At 37.1% G+C, this 21,230-nt stretch overlaps 1 protein-coding gene across 1 annotated transcript in view; it reads left to right on the forward strand.

Moving 5' to 3' along the window:
- Positions 1 to 21,230, forward strand: part of TMTC2 (transmembrane O-mannosyltransferase targeting cadherins 2) — a 235,644-nt gene that overhangs the window by 84,986 nt on the left and 129,428 nt on the right. Inside the window, 6 exon segments of the mRNA XM_066319235.1 lie at positions 15,465 to 15,561; positions 15,563 to 15,628; positions 15,630 to 15,681; positions 15,684 to 15,775; positions 15,777 to 15,950; positions 15,952 to 16,038. Coding sequence (XP_066175332.1) covers positions 15,465 to 15,561; positions 15,563 to 15,628; positions 15,630 to 15,681; positions 15,684 to 15,775; positions 15,777 to 15,950; positions 15,952 to 16,038 — 568 coding nt within the window.

Here is a 21,230-nt window from a genome sequence, read left to right on the forward strand (position 1 = left end):
AAAAATGGCTTCTCTGAATTCTAGTTCTAGCTAAGAGCCTTGGAGTTGCTTCCCAATATTGTCTTTCCTTCTCTCAAATAAATAATGAGTTCAATGAAGACAATGGATGAAGTTTGGGTGGTTATTTCTGTGGTCAGGGATGCTATTTTCACTGCTCAAGAAAGAGGGTGGAATGAAGCAGTGGCAGGATTTTGCCCTACTCCAGCCTGATGGGAGCACTGAAGACTCATTGCTGTATGCTGTTCTCTAAAAATAAGATGCTCCACTAGAAAGACAGTAACAGAAATCTCCCACTTTCACCTCCCTTGCCTCAGTAGGAGAACCCGAGTGGTGCTCAGAAGCTCTCTGTTAAGAAGAGCTAAAATCACCTGGCTTTAGGAAATCAGTTGCAATGCCGTGAGGATTTCACTTTTATGTGCGGAGCTTCTTAATAATCATAATAAACTCTACAGTATACAATATGAAACTTGTGTCTCCCTCACTGTAAATCTGTACCCATAAAATAAGGTTCAAATATATTACTGGTAAGTGCGTGATTCTTTCTGAGTTGCTGCAGCTTCTCTACTGGAATATTTCTGGCTATATTCAAGAATAGGGTATGTTTTTTATATAATGCTAAGACCACTGAAATGACCTTGAAATACGTACCAAAAAGTACTTTTACAATATAATAATTTAGAGAGAGATCTTCATGTATTTGTAAGGGTTCAAAAGTAATGGGAAGACATGCCAGTATTGAAACACTTTATTTATTTGAATAATTTTATTTATTTTTTCTATAAAATCGCTCTCCTAAAGCCAAAGAGTAATTTGGGTTTATCAATGCCAGAGATGTATTTGGTGTGTCTTCTTTCCACAGATATCACAGTCACAGATATCTGGGGTATATATTTAGACCTGGTCTGAATGGCAGAGTTGGAAACGGCTCTGCACTTACAAGTTCATTTGTATAGGAGTTTTTACATCACAACAATGAAGTTTTATTTCCCACAATTGAATAAAACCTCCAACAATCCATGCTTATAATTTTCTAGTAGCAACCCCCTGCAGAAACTAGAAATAAAAAGCCTAATTACAATTAATTGAAAGGTTTTTCTGTAAAGCCAATGACAGTGATTTGCATAACTTCTTATTAAGGTGAATAATACATTTTCTTCAAGATCCATTTAACAAGTTTTAATCAGTTGAGCTTGAAACGCATCACCACGAAACTTCAGTTTAAAGTAATTGCACAGCATCTATTTAAGTTCTGAAAAATTGTTAAAAACATTCTCTAATAGACATCAGCGTCCTTTACAGAGTAAGAAGTAATAAATACTGAGAGGAAAGGTGGATTGTTGTTCCTGGCTTTAATTCAATTCCACAAAGGCAAAACATGCCTGGTGGGAAGGAAGCCCAGTGGGGTGTCATACCGGAGTGAGGTATCTGCAAACTACTTTCTGTGATATTTTGATGAAGGGAATGTAATAAATTGCTGGTATGCTAAAGAATCAGTACTTACAACCTCTGCCTTATGTGGTAAATACCCTGCTGCAGGTTTGGCTTTTTTTCCTTCCCTTTTGAACAGTTAAGCCAAGCTGATCATTAAAACATTTACTTATATATGCAACTTGAACATTTGTGTATGTTTCTATCCTGTTTTAGTTTTCAGCATTAAGTCAGATGCAGTTTTTCACATCACAATTGATTAGATGCACTGTCTTTAGCCTGTATTTAATTAACAATTTTTCCTTTCTGAGTTAATCCGTTTGATATTATAACTGTGCAGAATTCAGTTTGGAGCAACCATTATCTTTCTTTAGCTATCTTTTGGATGCCAGGAAAGGTGGAGTTTCAGGTGAACCTTTTTTTAGATGCAGGCACTGAACTATGTAAAACAGCAGTTCCTCAATTGCAATGCATGTCACAATATACAATATAATACACAGTATAATTTATTGCACACTGTTCAAAGTAGTAGTTGACCTGGCTGGAACTGGTACTGCTAGAATTGGTACCTGCCAACCTTTTTCTCTGTTACCACAATTTTGTCCTATTCTAGTGCATTTTTTCTTGCTTTCTCTTGTTTCATCACTTTTCTTCTAGTCTAAAATTTAGACATGGAGCACGTATTGTAGAAGGGATAAGCATGACTGCTGTTAGGAAGACCTAAAAACTTCATTCCCTTTATTTGGGTCAATGTGATGCTTGTTGTCTTTGAGAGATACCTTTTATAGCAGTATCACCAGCAAGAAAACAGAGCAGTAAGTATAGCTTTTGTTATGTGTGATAACAAGTTTGACACATCTTTCTTCCTGCTCATCATTTGGCATAGTTTTTTTCCTTGTGAATTTCTCATGAGATACCTCAGCTGTAAAGGTTGAAATAAGATAGTCTGATGTTTTCTTGTGCTGTGAAAACTCCCTTAATTAGAAATTACAAAAAAATTTCTGAAGCTTTTGAATGAAAAAGTAATTAATGATTACTTTTGGGGCTCTGTAGCCCAATGAGAAAATGATTGCATGTTTCTTCAGTTAGCAGGGTGCCCCTAAGCCTACTGTTTTTTATGAATGTTCAAATTCTAATTTGTTTTTTATTTCCCCATGTCATTGTGGTGTTCTTGATAATATGAGTTGCAGCTGTTGCAGCTTCTTTTTGTGACTCTGGAGAAGAAAGGGAAAAAAGAGTTAATTTTATTTATTAAAAAACTCCACAGCACAAACGAAAAAACCGAAAAGACACAAAAAACCCCAGTATGGTGGCCTGAATTACTTTCTTTGTTTTGTGATAATTATCACCATTTCTTGTTTTACTGTATTGGGCAGTTTGTGTATATTTCTTTTGGCTGTGTAAGGGCATTTATATTCTTTATTCTACTATTGTAATTAAACCATCCCCAAAATGTTGCCTGACTCATCTGTAGAGGAATATACACATTAAAATATCTCCAGATAAACTCTACTGTGGTGTTTTTTTTCCTTGTTGCTTCAATTTTCTATGATTTTACATCATGTTTAAAAAAACTAGTATCCCAGGGATAACTGGTGCATGCTAAGATTCAGTTGATTCAGCTCCTTTAAATGTTATGGGAGGTCTGTAAGTTATGGGTGGCCCAAAATCCAAAGTGGCCATTCTATTCAAATAAACACACAAAGAAAGTATGTGCAAGACCTTTAACTCTTACAGGAGCCTGGCTTAGTGCCATGCTTCTGACTTAATGGAATGACTGATTTCAGGGTTGCCTGGGGCCATAACCACAAATAAGCATGTGTATCTCTGAGGTCATTGAAACCAATTTTATTATTTTCAGACTTACTACATATAAGTCACCTGGCTTGATTTATACATAAAATTGCAGAATATCAGCCTACAGAAGGGCTGTTTAATTAAAAACCTTCACCTGTTTTGTTGCCCTGTAATACTAATAAACAGCTGCTTGTGTCTCTAGAAATGCTGTTTTGTCCTTCTTAGAAGTTGATGCTAAGCATTCACTGTAAGGTTTGAATTTAAGTTGAATGTCTTCATTGAAATCAGTGAAATGAGGCTCATATTCAGCACTGCTGCAGTTCCCATCTGGACTGCTGCAGGGATGGGACTTCCATCTTCCACTAAGTTTGAAAACATGATGGGTGAGCTGCTGGGTTTGTTGAGGGCTCCCAGTGCCTCGAGCAAGAAGCTACTACCTCTGTTCCACAGCGGTTTCTACATGCTTTTGTCCTAAAAGACTAATATGAAGAAGAAACTACAAGGGGCAATGACGTTGATTTGAATGAGGTGTTTATTACATTCATTAATTATTACAGTCATCATCCAGGTAGTTTTTTCTAAAATAGTTGGATAGCAATATCTTACTGGCTCAGTATTTCTTCGGATTTCCTTAAAAGAAGTTGGCAGCGTACACTGAAATCTTCATAGGCCTTTGCTGCCACTTTGTCTTAGTGGATGGTACAAATGGGTTGCATAGCTGTAATCATTTATTGGCTATGTCATAATTAATTTCTCAGTGTCTTTCTGTGTACCACAGCATGTGAGGAGCTTGGAAAATTTATGATGTACAATAATACAGCACTGTATTATTCCAAACAACTAATTTCCTATGGTAAGAAACAAATCACAAATTCCTGATTATTTTGCAGCAAGATCCATGTAGAGCCCCAGAAAGAGAAGCAAGTCTGGTAGACCAGAAACTGCTTATTCCTTATGCTAGTCTAGGTTGATTTTATTATGCAGAAATAATACATCCTGGTGTTTTATATGGCCTACCAAACTATAATTTTCTTTATTAAACTTTCAGTGGCTTATGGTGGCAGGGGAGACAGTAAATAGAGCTCCTGAAATCTGAAGAGGCAACCTTCTCCTAGTTTTGTAGGCAATAACTATTTGCTTAGTTTATGTAAAGATTCAAATGGACTGTTGCTTTTTGGATTAAAAAAGACATCATATTGGTCTTAAATGGTACATAAAACATGTGTTTTCGATATCATCATATATATATCATATCAGTCTTAATCCCCTAGCAGGAAAGAATCTCAGTTCAAGCTCAGACATGTGAATTTGAAGCTTCTTCTCTCCAAAATTCTGCATTTCTCATCTTCTCCCATATAGATAGAAGATACTTGCAGAGAATACATTGTCGACAAGTGCAACGACACAGTACCCACTGACCTCTCCAAGGCAGTCTGTCTCTGATTCATTTTGGTCAGCTTCATTGCACTGAGTTGCATGTTTTTCCTCTTAATCTACCTATGTTTTTTCCCCCATGTTTGAAGTTCCTTCTTATTGTGATCTCAAGCAGTCTTCCTGCTTTGGCAAGAGGAGCAAAATTAATTGACAACTTTGGCAGCACTGGACTTGTGATAGATAAGGTACAATTTCTGTTGTGATAAAATGCTACATGAATTGTGCTCTCACAGACCTTTTTTTTTTTTTTTTTTTTTTTTTTTTAATGAAGGCTACTGAAAGAAGCGAACTACCTACTTTTTTAAAGCTTTCATAAACCCCTGTGTTTGATCAGTTTTCCCCTATGGGTCTCTCTAGGCATAACTTACAACTGTCATTGTCTAAAGGCAAGTTTTATGAACCTTTTGTGGCACTTGGGTTTCTCATCTGCCAGGGAAAAATGCAGTCCTCTGTTGTGCTGCTGTCTGGGGTAGTTGTACTTTAATGTTAGAGTGGACAGTTAAGCCTAGCAGTTAAATACTGGTTTGATCTTCGAGGAGATCTTCAGACTTTTTATAGAAGGATACTACTTTGGAAAGTTAAAATTGCTTGGGAGGAAAAAAAAAAAACCAAAACCCAAAAGCACAGAAAGCACTAGTGGAGAAGAATGCAAGCACTTGGCTAACATAGACATGCAGAGACTTGACAGTCTGGCATGTTTCAGTTCAGAGCTCCCTGCTTTTGTAGTTCAGCTTGACTTGGCTCTAGTTTTATTTGTCAAGAAAGGTTGATGAGTTTTGTGATTCGGGTAATGGCTTCAGTTTACCTGAATTGCTGTCTGAGATTCTTCTTGCTAAATGCCTGCCTCCTGATAGCTGTTCTAAAACATAGAAGGGAATGGGGTTTGGTTGTTTTGTTTTTATGCTTGGAAGTCTAAAAAGTGTGCAGAAAGGCTATAAAAGCTTATGCCAATTGCAGTTGATTGTAAAACCTACTTGATTTCAGTGACATAAAGTGCAGGTTATTCCATTACCAATGTGAGCTAAAGCTAATATAGCAGAAATCAGGATTTGATCTGGTGTGTTCTGATAACATAATTCAACTAATTTGTAATTTCCTGCCTTTTTACCTCAATCTTTGACTGCATGCACTAAAATTCTCAAGAGAATGTTTGATACAAACTTACCTATAATGGTAACTGTAAAGCACATTTTTTTTCCAGAATAACTGTGATTAGTTGTCTTGATGTCACTCCCAAACTGTTGCCTAGTAGCTGGGTGCTCTAACCAAGCAATTCAGTGAAAATAAAATTTATTTTAAACACTGCTATGGTTTCAATTTCTATTGTTTCACAATTGCTATGGCATGCCATGAAACTTGTTTTACTCCTGTGAATTCCTGCAGCTCTATAAACTATTGAGGCACAAAGGTGAAACAAGTCAGTAAAAATCATTTCAGCCTATCTCAGTAGTATTCACACTTTCCAAATGAGTGGGTGCCATCTGCTGTGTTAAAGTACTATTTTGAAGGGCATGCCACAGTGCTCTCTAAAAATGTTGCAGTGTAGTTTGTTCATAGAATCATTAAGGTTTAAAAAGATCTCCAAGATCATCAAATCAAACCTTTGGTGAAATACCACCATGCCCACTAAACCTTACCACAGAGTGCCACGTCTACTTACATATTTAGTACTTCCAAGGATGGTGACTTCACTACTTTCCTGGGGAGCCTGTTTCAGGACTATGCTGAACAGTCTCTCTATTCACTAGAAGTCGTTACACATCTTCCCATGAACAAATATTGTTTTTAATCTGGGTAGTTTTATGTTTTTGTGAGACTTTTGTTTTCATAAAAGTTGATTTTGACATAAGTCTGTTGTAAGTCCCACTTTTTCCTGGCTAAAATATAAAATTATAAAATGATTACAGGAATTTGTCTGACATGTCTATGCAAAGACTGAAGGCAAAGTCTAACTTGGTCACAAATGCTTTCTAGCCGGATTTTAGGCCCTCTATATAATATGTAGGAATTTTGATTAATAGACATCTGAGAAGGGAAAGTCTGCAGGTTTTTCCTCTGAGAAGGTACTTAAAATTCATTTTGGTTAATTCACTGGTGAGTAAGCTATCATCACAGAGAAATATAAACCTCAACTATATGTTAACATTCCTTGTTGCATTTTCCATCAAGTTAAGCTTGCTTTGCTTTTTGTGTTTCCTCAAGAGTATTTCACTGAAATGGCAGTACATCTCTTGGTTCATGATAGTGTAGCTGGACTTTGTAGCTGACACAGAATAAATTTTGGTGATCCTCAGGGAGTATTCTCTTGCCCTTGTTTAATATCTGCCATTGGATGGGACTATGACTACAGCATCATTGACTGCATATCAGGCAGTTGATAAACTAGACTAGGAGGATAGTAGTGACTTGAAAGACAAGTGGTACCTCTTTGGTTTCTTAGACCAGACTGATTTCAGGAAAGAAAAATTTAAGGCAGAAGTTGCTGTCTAAAAATGGTACCTTTTGTATTCTGCTAATATATTTGTGGGCAATCTTTTTATGTACATAATTGGGCAGCTTGTGAGGGCAATACACTAAAAATGGACAATACTGCAAGAAAAAATATGCAGGAGTTCTAGTTTCTTGCATTCAAAATAGTCTTTTAAAGCCTCAGCATCAATGTCCGTAAGATACCAATACAGACTTGACCTAAATGGAAAATGCTTATTCTGTACAGTATTATTGAAAAACCCTCAAACTGAAACAACCCACCCCACAAATTTGCTAACATGATAGATACCCTTTGGATAGGAAAAGTGATACAATTGATGGTGTGTCAGAATATTGGTTCTGTGTATTTATGTATCTTACGGTAGGGCTGGAGGTAGGGAAGAGGAAATTTTTGGAGACAGGAGAATTTTGGGTGAGCACGTCTGCTAGTTTGTGGTGTGGCACAGTCTGTACTTGCAATTCTGTGGATAATTAGAGCCAAGGTGGATCTGACTTCTTGAATCGCTTGATTCTTACAGTGAATAACATGAACATGAAAAGGGATAGCTGGGTTTCGGTGATTGTGTTTTTTTTCCCTCTCTTGACCACTATGGAGTTTCTTCAATATGAGTTCTAAAGGACAGCATGAAGGTTAAATTGAGCTCTGTGGATATGCATAGACCAAGTTGTTTCATTGATTAGATTTTGAACAGTATTTTTGAAAAACTAAGTTTAGATCAGCCCTTGTTAATAAAGGGTTGTTTTTACTGCTACAAATAAAACACTTGAAGGCAACTTACGCACTAAAACCCTGCTGCATTTTCTTTATCCTTTGCCCCCTTCAAAAAATAAGAAAAGGAAAGTGTCTGTATGTTACATTGTGGTTCAGTGGTTTTCCTCACTTATTATATCTGTATTTGTAGGGTATGTCTTCCTGGTTATTCTCTTAGAGGCTTCCCTAAAATTGGAAAATAAAATCAAAACCTAAAATTCTTTTAGGCTTTAGAGTGCACAAGAGGTCATGGCCTTATGCATAATTCTGTACAATCTCTTCAAACTTTCTGAAAATCTTAACTTTCAGAAAACAAATTAAATTTTGAAAAAAAATAGTTTTTCCAAAAATAAATTTGCTGAACTTAAATTTTGCCATAGTCTGCCATGTATTGAAAAAAACCCAGAGAAGTGAATAGTTATGGGACTGATGTATGGTTGATAAACTCTTTTTGTAGTGCTATAGTATGTGTGCCTCTCTTTTCAGATAATGGCTTAAAATGTGTGTGTCTTGAAAGGCTTTGTGTGTATTTAGAAGGTGACCTGTCAAAAAAAGTACTTTAATATCCATACTATAAATTTGGTAAGAAAATCAACATTTTTGCTCTAATTGCTACATTCTCAAACATTTAAATATCTGTCCTTATACTGAGTGACAAAAATTCTTATGTTTAATTTTTTCAGCCGGAAGTGGGGAAGAGAAATAACTGTGATGCCATACTGTACTGCAGAACAGTAAATCTAATAAGACCTACTGGGCCACTTTTATAATCTAAAATAGATTGGAAAAAGGCAGCAGAGGTTCCAGCTATGAATTCTAACCACGCTGGTTGTAGAAGCTGGTATTGCATACATACATAAAATAAATAATTGTGAGTTACTGCTAGGCAGTCATTGGTACAGAAGAATGTTATAGAACAATTTCAAATGTATGTTTTAAAAGATATATTATCATGTAAAAAAGCAAAGTATCTGAAGACAGAATTAGCAATTTTGTGTTGCAGGGTGTTGTCGGGAGTGAAGCTAGTTTATAAAATAGCTGTGAGAATAGCAGAAAGCATTTCCAATTAAGAGTGAAAGTATCTTTTCACAGACCTATGGTAAATGCTGTGGTGAAGAAACTCAGGGACCAGAGAGAAAAGACAGGAGCTGTTCTATATTTTTATCAGTGTCCTCTTAAGAGATCACTGATGGTGTCCCATTGTTCAGCATATGAAAGTATTAACTGCTTCTTTCATTTTCCTCTAGTGTTTTTTTTTTTGTTTTGTTTTGTTTTGTTTTTTTTTTTTTTTTTTTTTTTTTTTAAATCTGTGCATGAATAATCAAATAATACTATGCCAGGCAGTTGGAATTAATTAGGGTTTCAAATTTCACATAGTCCATCTTCTAGTGTTTGTTATGTCAGGCTAAATCTTAAACTGGGTGGGGTGCATTTAGGGTTAATGTTAAGGCTGTGTTCTTTCCTCGTGGAAGACATACATAAAAATGGAAAGGCTTATACAATGGAGAAAGAGTCCCAAATCTTTATAGTTAGCTTTTGAAATATTTGTATTCTGGATAGAAAAAAAAATATTAAGGCCATCTTGACCTTCTTGTAACCAAAATATTTTGAACTTCTGGTTACATAAAGATTTCAAAGCTCTCTTAGTCAATAAGAAAATCAATAGATGCAGCATGCTTTAGTGTAGTTAAAGAAATGTCTAATAAACATTCAGTGTTACATGTAAGCATTGCCGCCACTTCCTTCTTTTAAATAGTATCCTGCATCTCTAGTTGCAAAATTATAAAGACTCGAAGCATGCAGCTGATGGGCTGCTGGATCATAGCCAGTTACTGGCAGGCAAAGTCAAACACAGCAGATAAAGTCATTGATGGAAATGAACAAGGAACAAGTTATTGCTTATTTAAAAAGATTGATTTCTTTAAAGGACAGAGTGCAATACAGAAAAATCTTAGAAAGTTTGTGTGTCTTTATACTGTGGTATAAGACCATGACTTTTATGTTTTTACTGTTCTTCTTTGAGGTTTTACTGTTTTCTTTTCCTTAGTATTTTTGTTTCTTTGTCTTTGGTATACTGGTTGCACTCATCTAATAGTATAGTACAGTTGTCTCACTCATCCATCATTCCATTGCTCTGTTTATATCTAATTCAGGAAAGTCTCATCCAAGAAAGTTTTACAAATTAAAGGACTATTACAGACCCTGTTACTTGTAGTCTTTATTTGTTCTGGTACTAAACTGAAGTTGGCTGTAGAATTACTTTCACAGTCCAAAATACAGAATCAATATTATACATTTGTTGACATATCTTCCAGAGGTGCTGAACTAACTCTGTATAGAGTTAATAGCTTTCACTAGTAATTACATAAGATAGGAAAATTATTAAAAACTATGTGTTGTCTTCAGTGTTTGAACTCCAAGTTCAGCTATTCTATACGGTTAGAAAAGGAACATATTATTGGCAGAAATTAGCTAGATACAAGTTCTAGTAAGCTAATTTCCCTTTTGTGATGTTACATTTTCCTTAATTTGTTTAAAATATGACTTGAACCTAGGTATTTTCATCAATCTATATGTATAGACCCATTCTCAGAGCCAGCTAGCAGTTCAGGATCTTAATGTCACATAGCTAGTTGTTGCCAAGTACTTCCTTTTTGAAAACAGCTGAATTATGGGATTTTCCTTAGAGATTCATTAAGAGCAAATTTCTTTAGACAAACCAAAAGCTGCAAGTTGAAACTCAGAGGATGCACAGATTTTGGCCTCATGCAGGTGCCCCTGGTTGATATATGTCATAGAGGTTTGTGGTTTATTTTTGGGGATTTGGTTTATTTTTGTAGGGGTTAGTGTTCTTTCGTGTTGTTTGTGGTGCATCTTTTGTTGTTGTTGTTTTTGTTGTTTGAAGTGGCATGGGTAAACTTTACTGCTCGCTGGATTGAAGGTAGATTCCACTTTAACAACCGTGAGCAAGATAAACTTTAATACACAATGTTTCAGACATAATTGTCACCAGAATTTACCAGAATGGCAAATAGTTCCCTTGAGTCTGTAGTTAAACATTTTGATGAATGTGTTTTCATGTACTTAAGCTTATTACTTTAAGATATCTCTGCATATTTAGTAGTATTTTCTGACTTTATCCTATCAATACAGACTTGTATGTATATACATATGCATATGCATATACATATACATATACATATACATATACATATATGTATATATATACATACAGATAGACACACACACACACACACACAACAACTTCCCTGCTTTCTGACCACCTGCCTAACAACCTAGAAGAAGTTTGGAGGATTTACTTAGCTGACTGTATGTTTTGGGGATATGAAGCTGTTTGTACTCAAGCAAGTAGGCTCTGGATGTGTTTTCAGTCTTGTTGTCTAAATAAATAACATATAGTCTCGAAAGCCATCCTTATGGTTGTCTCATTAATACCCACTGTAAAATGCCCTAGGGTGTTTTCCCATTGCTATTCAACAAAAAAAGCACTAAATTAATACTGCTTCAAATGACTGAGGAAAGACAAACAATGAACCTCCATGTTCAACCTTGCCAGTCCATCACTGACTATCTATTTTATGTGAGAGATGTCTGGTCAAGGCTTCCTGCATACACAGTTGGGAATTCTCCTTTTCCTTTCAAATACGTTGTCTACTTCAAATGCTGATGGTAATTTTCAGCATATGGGGACCATTAGCGATACTGAAGCTGGATATAAGGCTTAACTCGTTAAATCACTTTAGAATGTCGCATCTGTTTTTTACCCTAGTGTTAACACCTGGATCAGTTTAACACCAGCCACAGAAGTTTAGGGGCATATATAGCTGGTTAATTTTGAAAACATCTGGAGTTTTTTTGTGTGTGTATGCAGTATATGGGCACGTGTGAATGGCTGTGTCTCTGGCATTTTTAGCTTGGTGAATAAAAGCTCAGTGAGTTGTGCTCAAGGTGTGTACTGACCTGTGGCAAAAAAGTGATTTATGGCAGGAGGCAGAAGCCATTGTTTCAAGTGGATTAGAAATGGCGATTTTGTCTTTACAATTTTTTTGTCTTTCTTCAGTTTCTATTTTGAAGAACTGATAATTGAATATAATTTCTTTCCTTACCCCTGCCCCCAGCATATCCATTTGTTGTATACTGAATAAGATACTCCAATTCTCCTGGATGTGTGAAATGGCAAGGCATTGCAAATTGAAGAAAGCAAGTTTCCTGCCTGAGTTGCAACCCTGTTCAGAGGATGCTTGGAAGTAAATGCAATTGTGTGGTATACTGAGAAAACTACTTTCTCAGGTGACCTGCTGCTTTTAATGAGAGCAGAGTTTGCAGCTCTGGCAAAAGAATGATGAGTGCTGTTGGAGAGCTTCACTTATGCCTATTAGCAGAATTGGACTAATTTGCAGGACATAACCTCAAGGTAAACTGTGAGTGGAGCAGGAAGCAAGGCTAATACAGCATTTTGTAATTACCATAGTCTTTTCCAGCGCCAGCAATTAGTATAATTTCGATCAGTGGAGAGTGAGGGTGGCTGATGGCACAGGAGGCTTTAGTGGAGACAAGCTGGCACTGCTACCACGCTCTGAGGAGGTGTTGCTTTCAGAATTTCTGTTGGAACTGAAGACCAAGCAGGGTTAACAGCTTGGTGATTCAGTAACTAGAGAAAAAGAGAGCATTGCCACAGCCAGGAGGCAGGGCAGCCCAAGCCATGGCCATTGGGTACTTCCTTGGGGACAAGGACAGGCTGGGACACAGGCTCAGCTCAGCAAGACCCTTGTCAGGGTAGGGCCTGGGGAGCTGAAAACTGGCCCTGCTGGGGCAGGGACTGATGTCCTTGGGAGACTCACATGGGGTCCTGGGCCCTGGGCAGCACTAGGGGAGCTTTGGAGACCTGACATGAGGTCCTGGGACTATGGGCAGGGTGTGGGAACTTCAGGAGGGAGGGTCAGGCTGTCAAGGCTCATTAGTGCCCTTGGAACCATATGGAAACCATACAGAAAGAAATTTTATTTAAAATTTTTACTTTGGAAAGAACAGCATTGTTCTGACTAAACACTGAGTAAGGTGGAACTCTCAGCTTCTGTATTCTTCATGCTGATGGGCAGGTACTAGAATTTGTTGTATTTACATGCACAAGAAACTAGGACTATTATAGAACTGCCTGCTGAAATCTGTACCCAAATACAGTTTGATCAATACTGTATCTTCAGCGCTTCTTTCGATTTTTTGTTGTGTGTGGGGCTTTTTTGTTGTGTGTGGGGCTTTTTTTGTTGTCTGTTTCTTTGTTTTAATTTTTAATATGGACAAGTCTAAACAGAAAAGAATCAAGGATGCATGAAATTGGTTCTAAAGCTGTGAATAAGATCTGACTGAATTAATGCCTTTGGAGGTACAGTAGGTTTCTGTATGATGCAAACAGTTTACTTTTGATGGGGATAAGTTCAGTGTGAGTGTCTGCTGCATGAAAACTATCAGCTTAGAGAGAAGGCAGAGGAAATACTATAAGCTGCCATTTCCTGGGAACAACCTGGGAACTGTCTAGGTTTTTTGTAGAAGAATGCTTGCCTTGGAGGAGGATGGTTGTGCTGGCAGTGTTGTTGCCATTCTTATTGTTTTCCCAAGAAAAAACACTTTTGCAGTCAGGGTTTCAACCTCTAAATCGTTACATCTGATAGCCATTCTTGCCTTTGGGAGTCTGTATCTAATAAATTATGTTTTTCTCAGAGAAAGAAGTCTTTCTTGCCTGACACCTGCTTTATTTTTGCCAAATTCCTAGGTTTCTGATAGTAGTTCTGAGAGTTATACTACAAACAGAAATCACAAACAGAGGAATTAGGTTTCAAGAAAGGACAACATAGAAGGACAGATAAATAGTGTGAAAACAACGATCTTGTTTTCCTCCAGTGTTCTTTTGTGACTTGCCCTAAATGAGAAAAATGTGTGTGGGGTTGGGAAAACAAATACAGGCAACCTGATCCATTGCATAAGCAGAAGTAAAAATGAAAAATTTTCAAATATTATCAAAAAGCATCATCAAAATCTTTAAAGGATTTAAGCTGACCTCTCTATAACCTCTGTGTGCTCGGAGACAAAAGGACATGCTGAGAGGAAGCATGTCTGAAAGCATTACAGCAGGATGCTCTGGACAATGGAAATGCTGAGCTGTGTGTATTGGAGTATTTGCTTGGAGATTCTGTGGTGCAGTATATCAGTTTTGAGCATTTTTCTTCCTAGAACGAGACAACATTCTTGAAAGGAATATGATGGAGAAAAAAAAAAAGGGGATTTGCGTACAGGTTTGAAGGAACTGGAGAATGTGAGGGGAGTCTTGAAATGTGAATAGTCATCTGTTTTAAGTGTGGGCTTGAGTTTCACACCTTTTTTTTTTTTTTTTTTTTTTCTTTTTCTTCCTCATCTGAATTGAAAAATTATTAATTATAGGAGGGTATTTATTGGTCAGGCGGCTAGAGGTCTTGAACAGAGAATGAGAATAAATCATCTCTCTTGTTTGGTATTTTGAATAGAAGAGTCTTGAGCTGGCTGGATTCTTAATACCCTAATAAAATAAAGGCTAAATGGGTTAAGCTCAGTAGTAACAATAACAATGCATCTTTAAATAATTGCTTAAATACAACTAATTAAATTCTAGTCATCTCTTTGCACTAAGCAGGTCTCACACCTTCTACTACTGCATAAATTTAAATGCAAATCTTTGGATTTATACAAACACTATAGGAGACAGATTTTTACAGTAATGAATTAGAGACTGCTAATGGCTGGCATGAGTTCTTGCCAGTGTGGTTATAAGCATAAACGCTTAAAGCTGCAGCATTTTTTTTACTCAAGCTGACAGACTTGAATTCATAAGCTAATGCAATGAAAAATGTTTTTTTCCCCTCATTTGGAAATACAAGAATTTTAAAAAGAAATGTATTTTCATCTGTAAAATGAAAATTGTCTGTCTTCAGCAAGGTGTTGCAGAAAATGTTGTTAGTCAAAATACGCACAAGACAATTATGCCGGGGGAGTGCCCTGTCCAGAAGCAGAAAATTGTACATTCCTACCAACTTCTGTATTTATTGTTTAATCATGTTAGCAAAATCCATTCCAACATCTAAATTAAAATTTCAGTATAAAAGGACAGTTGGGGTTTAAGTTCTGAATTACTGGAGGATCCATTGTTTCAACAATAATGTTTGCAAGATTTTCATATTTCTTTTACATTTTAATTATAGCTCATCAAATCTTAACTGATTACTCCTGGGTTAGACTCAGAAGAATGTCAGTGAAGGGTGTTCTAATTTAATGGAAACAGCATAACGTCTGTTTCTAATGTTTTAAAAGCCAATTTATATGGAAATTTTGCTCTAGAAGGAAGTCAATAGATATGTAGTTTTTTAACACCTCCTGTTAAAATTCAAAACTTGAATTGAAGCAGCACCAAAGCAATGCCATTCTTTTTCTTGTAGCACTGTGATTGCATTTTCACAGCCTTTCATTTGTACCCATTTTCTTCTGTTAAAATGAAGTTTTTATTTGTCTTTTGTAGTCGAGCTATCACGACAAACCAGGACCTTTTGCCTGAGACACCGTGGATCCATATCTTCTACAATGACTTCTGGGGGACACTGGTGACTCACAGTGGAGAGCCACAAGTCCTACAGACCTCTCTGCACACTTTCCTTCCGCATTAACCATGCTGTTGGGGGGAAATGACCCATGGGGCTACCACCTCGTAAATGTCCTCTTACATGCTGCAGTGACTGGTCTTTCACAAACTTCCCCGGATTCTCTTTGGCGACGGGTTACTGGACCTTGATAGCGGGCCTGCTGTTTGCATCTCATCCCATCCACACGGAAAGCCGTAGCAGGGATTGATAGGGCGGGCAGATATGGAGCCTGCCTCTTCTTTCTGCTTTCCCTCATGTGTTTACGTGAAGCACTGCTCTACAGAGGTTCCTCACAAGCACTGGGGGCCTGGATCTTGGGAGCAGGGCTGTGTGCAGGATGCAGCATGCTGTGGAAGGAGCAAGGAGGTGACTGTTCTGGCCATTTCAGCTGTGTACGATATCTTTGTATTTCATCGACTGAAAATGCATCAGATCATTTCTGCTTTATACAAGGTGAGTCTCTTGTGGTAAGCTATTTGTGAGGCACCATTCACTGTTAAACAGGTGCTAAATGAGTTTTTGAGTACACATAATTCTTAGTGGTTAGTCAACTCCCAAAAATAAGCACAGATGTTTAATGCTGAAAGAACACTTCAAGAGCTTTAGTATAGTCTTTTTACATTTTGTTTAAGCAATGTGTAGTGCTTAAAATAGCTGTGCTATTACTCAATGCTGGGAGGGGCTTTTTTGAATTACTTTCTTACTTCCAGCAGCTCCCTCATCTGTCTACTATCAAGCACTGGATATCTGACTGCCTTTTGAAAAGAATTCATTCATGCTTTATCCTCTTGCATCTTGCAAACTCAGCTTAGTTTGGTCAGAGCGTGCCAAGTTGTGCAGCTGATATCATCAGCTTTGCTCCCTGAGGCAAAGATAAAACTCTTATTGTTCTAGTTTAAGAGAGGATGCATAGGAACTTGGTGCATGCCTTTGGCACGTGTTTTTTTCTTTGGCTGGTAGAGCTATGATTAAATGTTTCTACCTTATAAAGTAAGTATTTCCTATTTTTTAAGCTCTTCCTCAAGAACAAACAAGTAAATAAGCAAACGAACAAGCTCACCCAAATCCTCTGGCTTACACAAAACTGTGTGTATTTTAGTGGGTACTCGGAAACCCCGTGTAAAATCAAGAGTCCTTACTGCAGTTACTGTACAAATTACTGTACAGTTGCTGTACAAATGAGTAAGCTGGGTATATGTTAATTTTCTTTTCAGTGAAATGGCTGTCTTTCAGAAAAATACTGTCTTGACAAAAGGACACCAGTGTTTCATATGGACATGTGTTGTCATGTTTTTCAGTTGCCTGTAGATTGGAAAAATGAAGCTTGTTTTATTGCTTTTCTAACTTATCTCAAAGACCTTGATTTTTATTTCTCTTGAAATTAATTGAAAGAAATTGTAGTTTTTGATAAAGCAGCAATGATTTCTCTTTGTATAGACTATATAGCTGTAATACAGAAGAAAATAGTCGAAGAAAAAAAAAACCCCAGTCACTTTAGTTTCCTCTTAACTGCTTTAAGGTATTGACTTAGTTATTTTGCTCTTTTCTGACAAATGGAAAAGAAGGATAATTTCGTCTATATATATAATATTTGTGGTTTTTTACTCAGGTACTGTGACATATCAAGACCTCTGAATGTCTATAGCCATACTGTGTGGTACATTGTGCATCTAACACTGAGCAGAAACCCAACAGGAAACTGATTAGGTTGTTGAATTTATCTTTCCTTAAAGTGCATTTGCAACAGTAGGCTTATACTGAAAGGCCACAAAGATGAGACCTTTTCAAGTGCTTCAAGGAGTTTAGTTAATAAACGCAAGTGTTACCCAATCTATGGATTTAAACAGTAGTAAAATGTTCATATGAGAGAAAATTCTGAACATCTAGGAAAGTTTTTATTATTGAACACTCATTGCTCAAACCCACAATCCTTGCAGATATTTCTGGTGGGACTTTGAATTGAGAAAAGCTTGTTCTCACCTTTTTTCTCCTTTCCAGGCCAGGGCTAGAGTAAAATGGATCCAGAAAGAGACCTGAATGACATAGGTGGAATCCAAGCTTCCACGTCCAAACTTTTTGAATGCAAAGTGTCTCTTCCTAGGTGTGGAGCTCTAAATTTGGATGCCTGCTGTGAGGTTTTTTTTGCAACTAGCACCCAGAGTTGTCTTGGACGAAGCTAGTGTCTTTGAAAATTTATTTTTTCTTCTGCCAATATAGAAAGAGTAATACTGTGGTTTGTAATTACGGACCTTATGGAGATTGATTTTGCTGGAGGTCAGTTTTACGGGGAAAGACTACATTGAATGAAAATATGAATATTTTGATTAATTGGCCAGAAATGCGTTTTTTACTTCTCTACATTACTAGGCTGCAGTTTCTTGCTCATATGTTCTGGCTGGGTGCTGCTCAGCCAGAGCCAAATTAGAACGAATTATGTCCATATACCTGTTCTGGAGTTGTTCTTTGTGTTTTCCTAGTGTAATAATGGGAGAGGGCAACTTCAGGAGAAAGGTGCAAAAAAACAACATCAAAAAAGGTCAGTTGAGGAAAAAGTTGTAGTCTTTTGTAGTGTGTTGGAGGGCAGTAGTAGTGTAGAATGGAGCCCAGGGAAGAAAGGAAAGTAATTTAAAAGTTGTTTAGCTCAAACCTGTACTATACCTAAGATAAGCAGTAACTGAATGTTTTGCAATGGAACAGTAGAAGGTCCTATCCCTTCAGTCGCCTAACCTTTAGCTCAGCCTGTCCAGCTGAGCTAATATAGCTGTTTCCTAGCTGTGCTGCAAACTGAACTGAGAAAGAAATGCAGGTAAAAAAACAGCCTTTAAATAACACAGCCCCTTCCCCAAATATCCCAGATACATCTTTTAGGAGTTACTTTCAACCTGAATCTGTTCAGTTATATTCAGTGCTTTGTCATTGCCCTACAAACAGCTGTTACTACAACAGTGAGAGGAAAGGTGCAGTGTGGGCACAGAAAACAAGGAACGGAGAGAGGGCCTGGTTTTGGGGAGTGGTTGGTTATGGACCTGTGCTGGTGTGCTGCCAGACTATGGCTCTTGAAAACTATGACATTTTTCAGAATATACAGCTGGGGAAACTCAGACACAATTATTTATGTTTAAAGAGATTGTAAAACTACTGCCATCCTCAGGATGGTCAGAAGGTATGAACTGGTACAAGCAACTTGAAAAATACTCCAGCTGATGGTAGGATATGGTATGGGTGACAAGCCTATGTTTTCCATTGGCTCTTATATTGGGCCAAGTATCCAATGATACAAAATGATGGTACTTACACAAGACCAATATCATGTGCATCCTAATTGTCTCATCGAGAACATGAAACATCCCAGGCAATCAATTTGAGTAGACTGTCAGGACTTCTAAACAAGGTAGCTGCAAGCTGGACCACTAGCTGAGCAGATTAATGCTACCCCTTAAGTAGAAGCTATTCTTGAGGTACCTTAAAAAATTTGTGTTGTAGCCACTTATTAACTATTCATCTCTTTTCTCAGTCATCTGTGAATTCATTATTCAGTAGGACTTGGCTGCTGATTTTTTTTTCTTTTGCCAAGTCTTGTATTCTGGTCTGCCTGTGATGCTCTCACTTTGGCTGGAAAAGTTGTCCAGTCTGACTCATTTCATTTGGTTAGCTCTGTTTTATTCTGGCTGGCTGACATGAAGGTATTCACCGTCTTTGACTCAGAAATTTTGATGGAGTTGTATTTATTGCAGTCATAAATGAATTGTCTGAAACGAGAGTAATGGAAAAAGTGGTGTCTGCTGGGGTAAAGCGTCCTTGTGGAAGTAGACTTTTGTTTTATTTTTTTCGGCATTCTAGACCTTGAGTAAATTTCCAGTGTAAGCATAGCAGGTATGCAGATTGAGTTGTCAGGTGTGATAGGTATCAGAGATCGTGCTTGTCAGCAGCTAGAGTTGTGCAAGTAAACTACCAGAGGTGTAGTAATGGGAGGAGGGGAGCTTGAATATGGAAGAGAGCTGTGATCAAGTTTGTTATTAAGGAAAAATATGTAAATAAGAGAGGCTTAATTGTTTTGTACTTTCAATATTCAGCTTGAGTGCAAGAAGCATTAATCAACAGTCTTCTGTCCAAATTAACAATACAAAGCTAATACAACCCCTACTGTGACTGTTTCTTTTTTTCGCCCTTGTGGTTTTTTTAGATTTTCTTTCATTTGCATGTAGATGTTTTTTTTTGTTTGTGGTTTTTGCTTGTTTGTTTGTTTGTATATATATAGGTCGGTTTGTTGGGGTTTTTTTGTGTGTGTGTGAGTGGATCTGAATAACATTGGCAGTTAAAAAAAGATGGGCAAATGCATATTAAAGCTCATTTTTAATATAATGATAATGATAAAGAAGTATTGCTCTGTGGCTTATGTATACAAACTGCTGTACAGCAATAAGTAAACCAGATGTAAGTTCTACTAATGTTGCAGTGCTACAATACAATAACATTTTACCAGATCAAACATATTGTTAGTACTGAGGGTTTGTTATACCAAATAAGGAATATGTATCTTTTCCCATCACTTACTTAATTAAAATCTCCCTCCGGGAGGTCTGTTTCACATATGGAATTAATTGTTGGTGTCTATAGCTTAACATGAACCACAAATTTGATTGCAGGATGCATTATCTAGCCTCCTGTACTATTTATAACAGTATTGGTTTTGTAAAAGACAATTTTATTTGAGATAAGGTAATGATGTAAACTTGGGGCCTCCATGGATGACGTGGTCAACCACCAAACCAAATTTTATAAAACTCTTCTTTCTTTTATGATCTTGGAATGGTCTTAGTTGTGGGTGATATGCTGCTGGGAATTAGATACAGCCACTGATTTTTGAAAACACTCTAAACTTCAAGTAAGCCACTTTCTGCATTCTTTAGTCTTTTAAGTTGCTACTTTTAGAACTATTGTGCTTTGAAGAGCAATGTCAAATAAAATGCTGCTCTTGATTTAATTTGCAATTTTATCCTTCTCTTCTGAGGAGCCTAAAGCCTAGTAGTGTAGTAGTCAGTGTTGATTATTGTTCATCTCTTCTCATTTGCAAGTTATGCTATTTTGCAGGTAGTGTTTCATCATTATTTAACATTAACTCAGTGGTTTATTTTCTGCTCATTTCCCACTATCTAAGGAATTTTATTATGCTGAATTTACCTAGAGGTCTTGATATTTTGCCACAACTGATCAGAAACCTATTATTTTGTAAGTTATTTCTCTTTTGGGTGGTCATGGTCCAGTCTTGTCTCCATGTCTTAGAAAGTAAAACATTTACAGTGTTTCAACTGTTAGGGCAGCAGCTACTCCCTCGCAGGGACAGACTTCATCCTTGGAGTCAGATATTTAGTAAATGTGCTTTCATAGAGATCGCTTTTATTCCAGTTAAAAATAATAAAAACCTTACATCTTCAAAACATGACTTGACCTCTCACGGGTTCATTTTGTCTAATAGAGCTGCATATTCAGTGCACTGAGCTGTTAAATATTGCGTTTGGGGTTGGGTAACCTTTAGCATTTCAAGAACTGTGGAAGAGATGGGGGCTCCATTGCCAGCTGGGGCCCCATTTATCCTAGCATCTCTCATTCTGCAGTAGTCAGCTGGGGGTTAATTTTCCTGTCAG

This window comes from Sylvia atricapilla, chromosome 5 (assembly GCF_009819655.1).
Source record: "Sylvia atricapilla isolate bSylAtr1 chromosome 5, bSylAtr1.pri, whole genome shotgun sequence".
Classification (NCBI taxonomy): Eukaryota; Metazoa; Chordata; class Aves; order Passeriformes; family Sylviidae; genus Sylvia; species Sylvia atricapilla.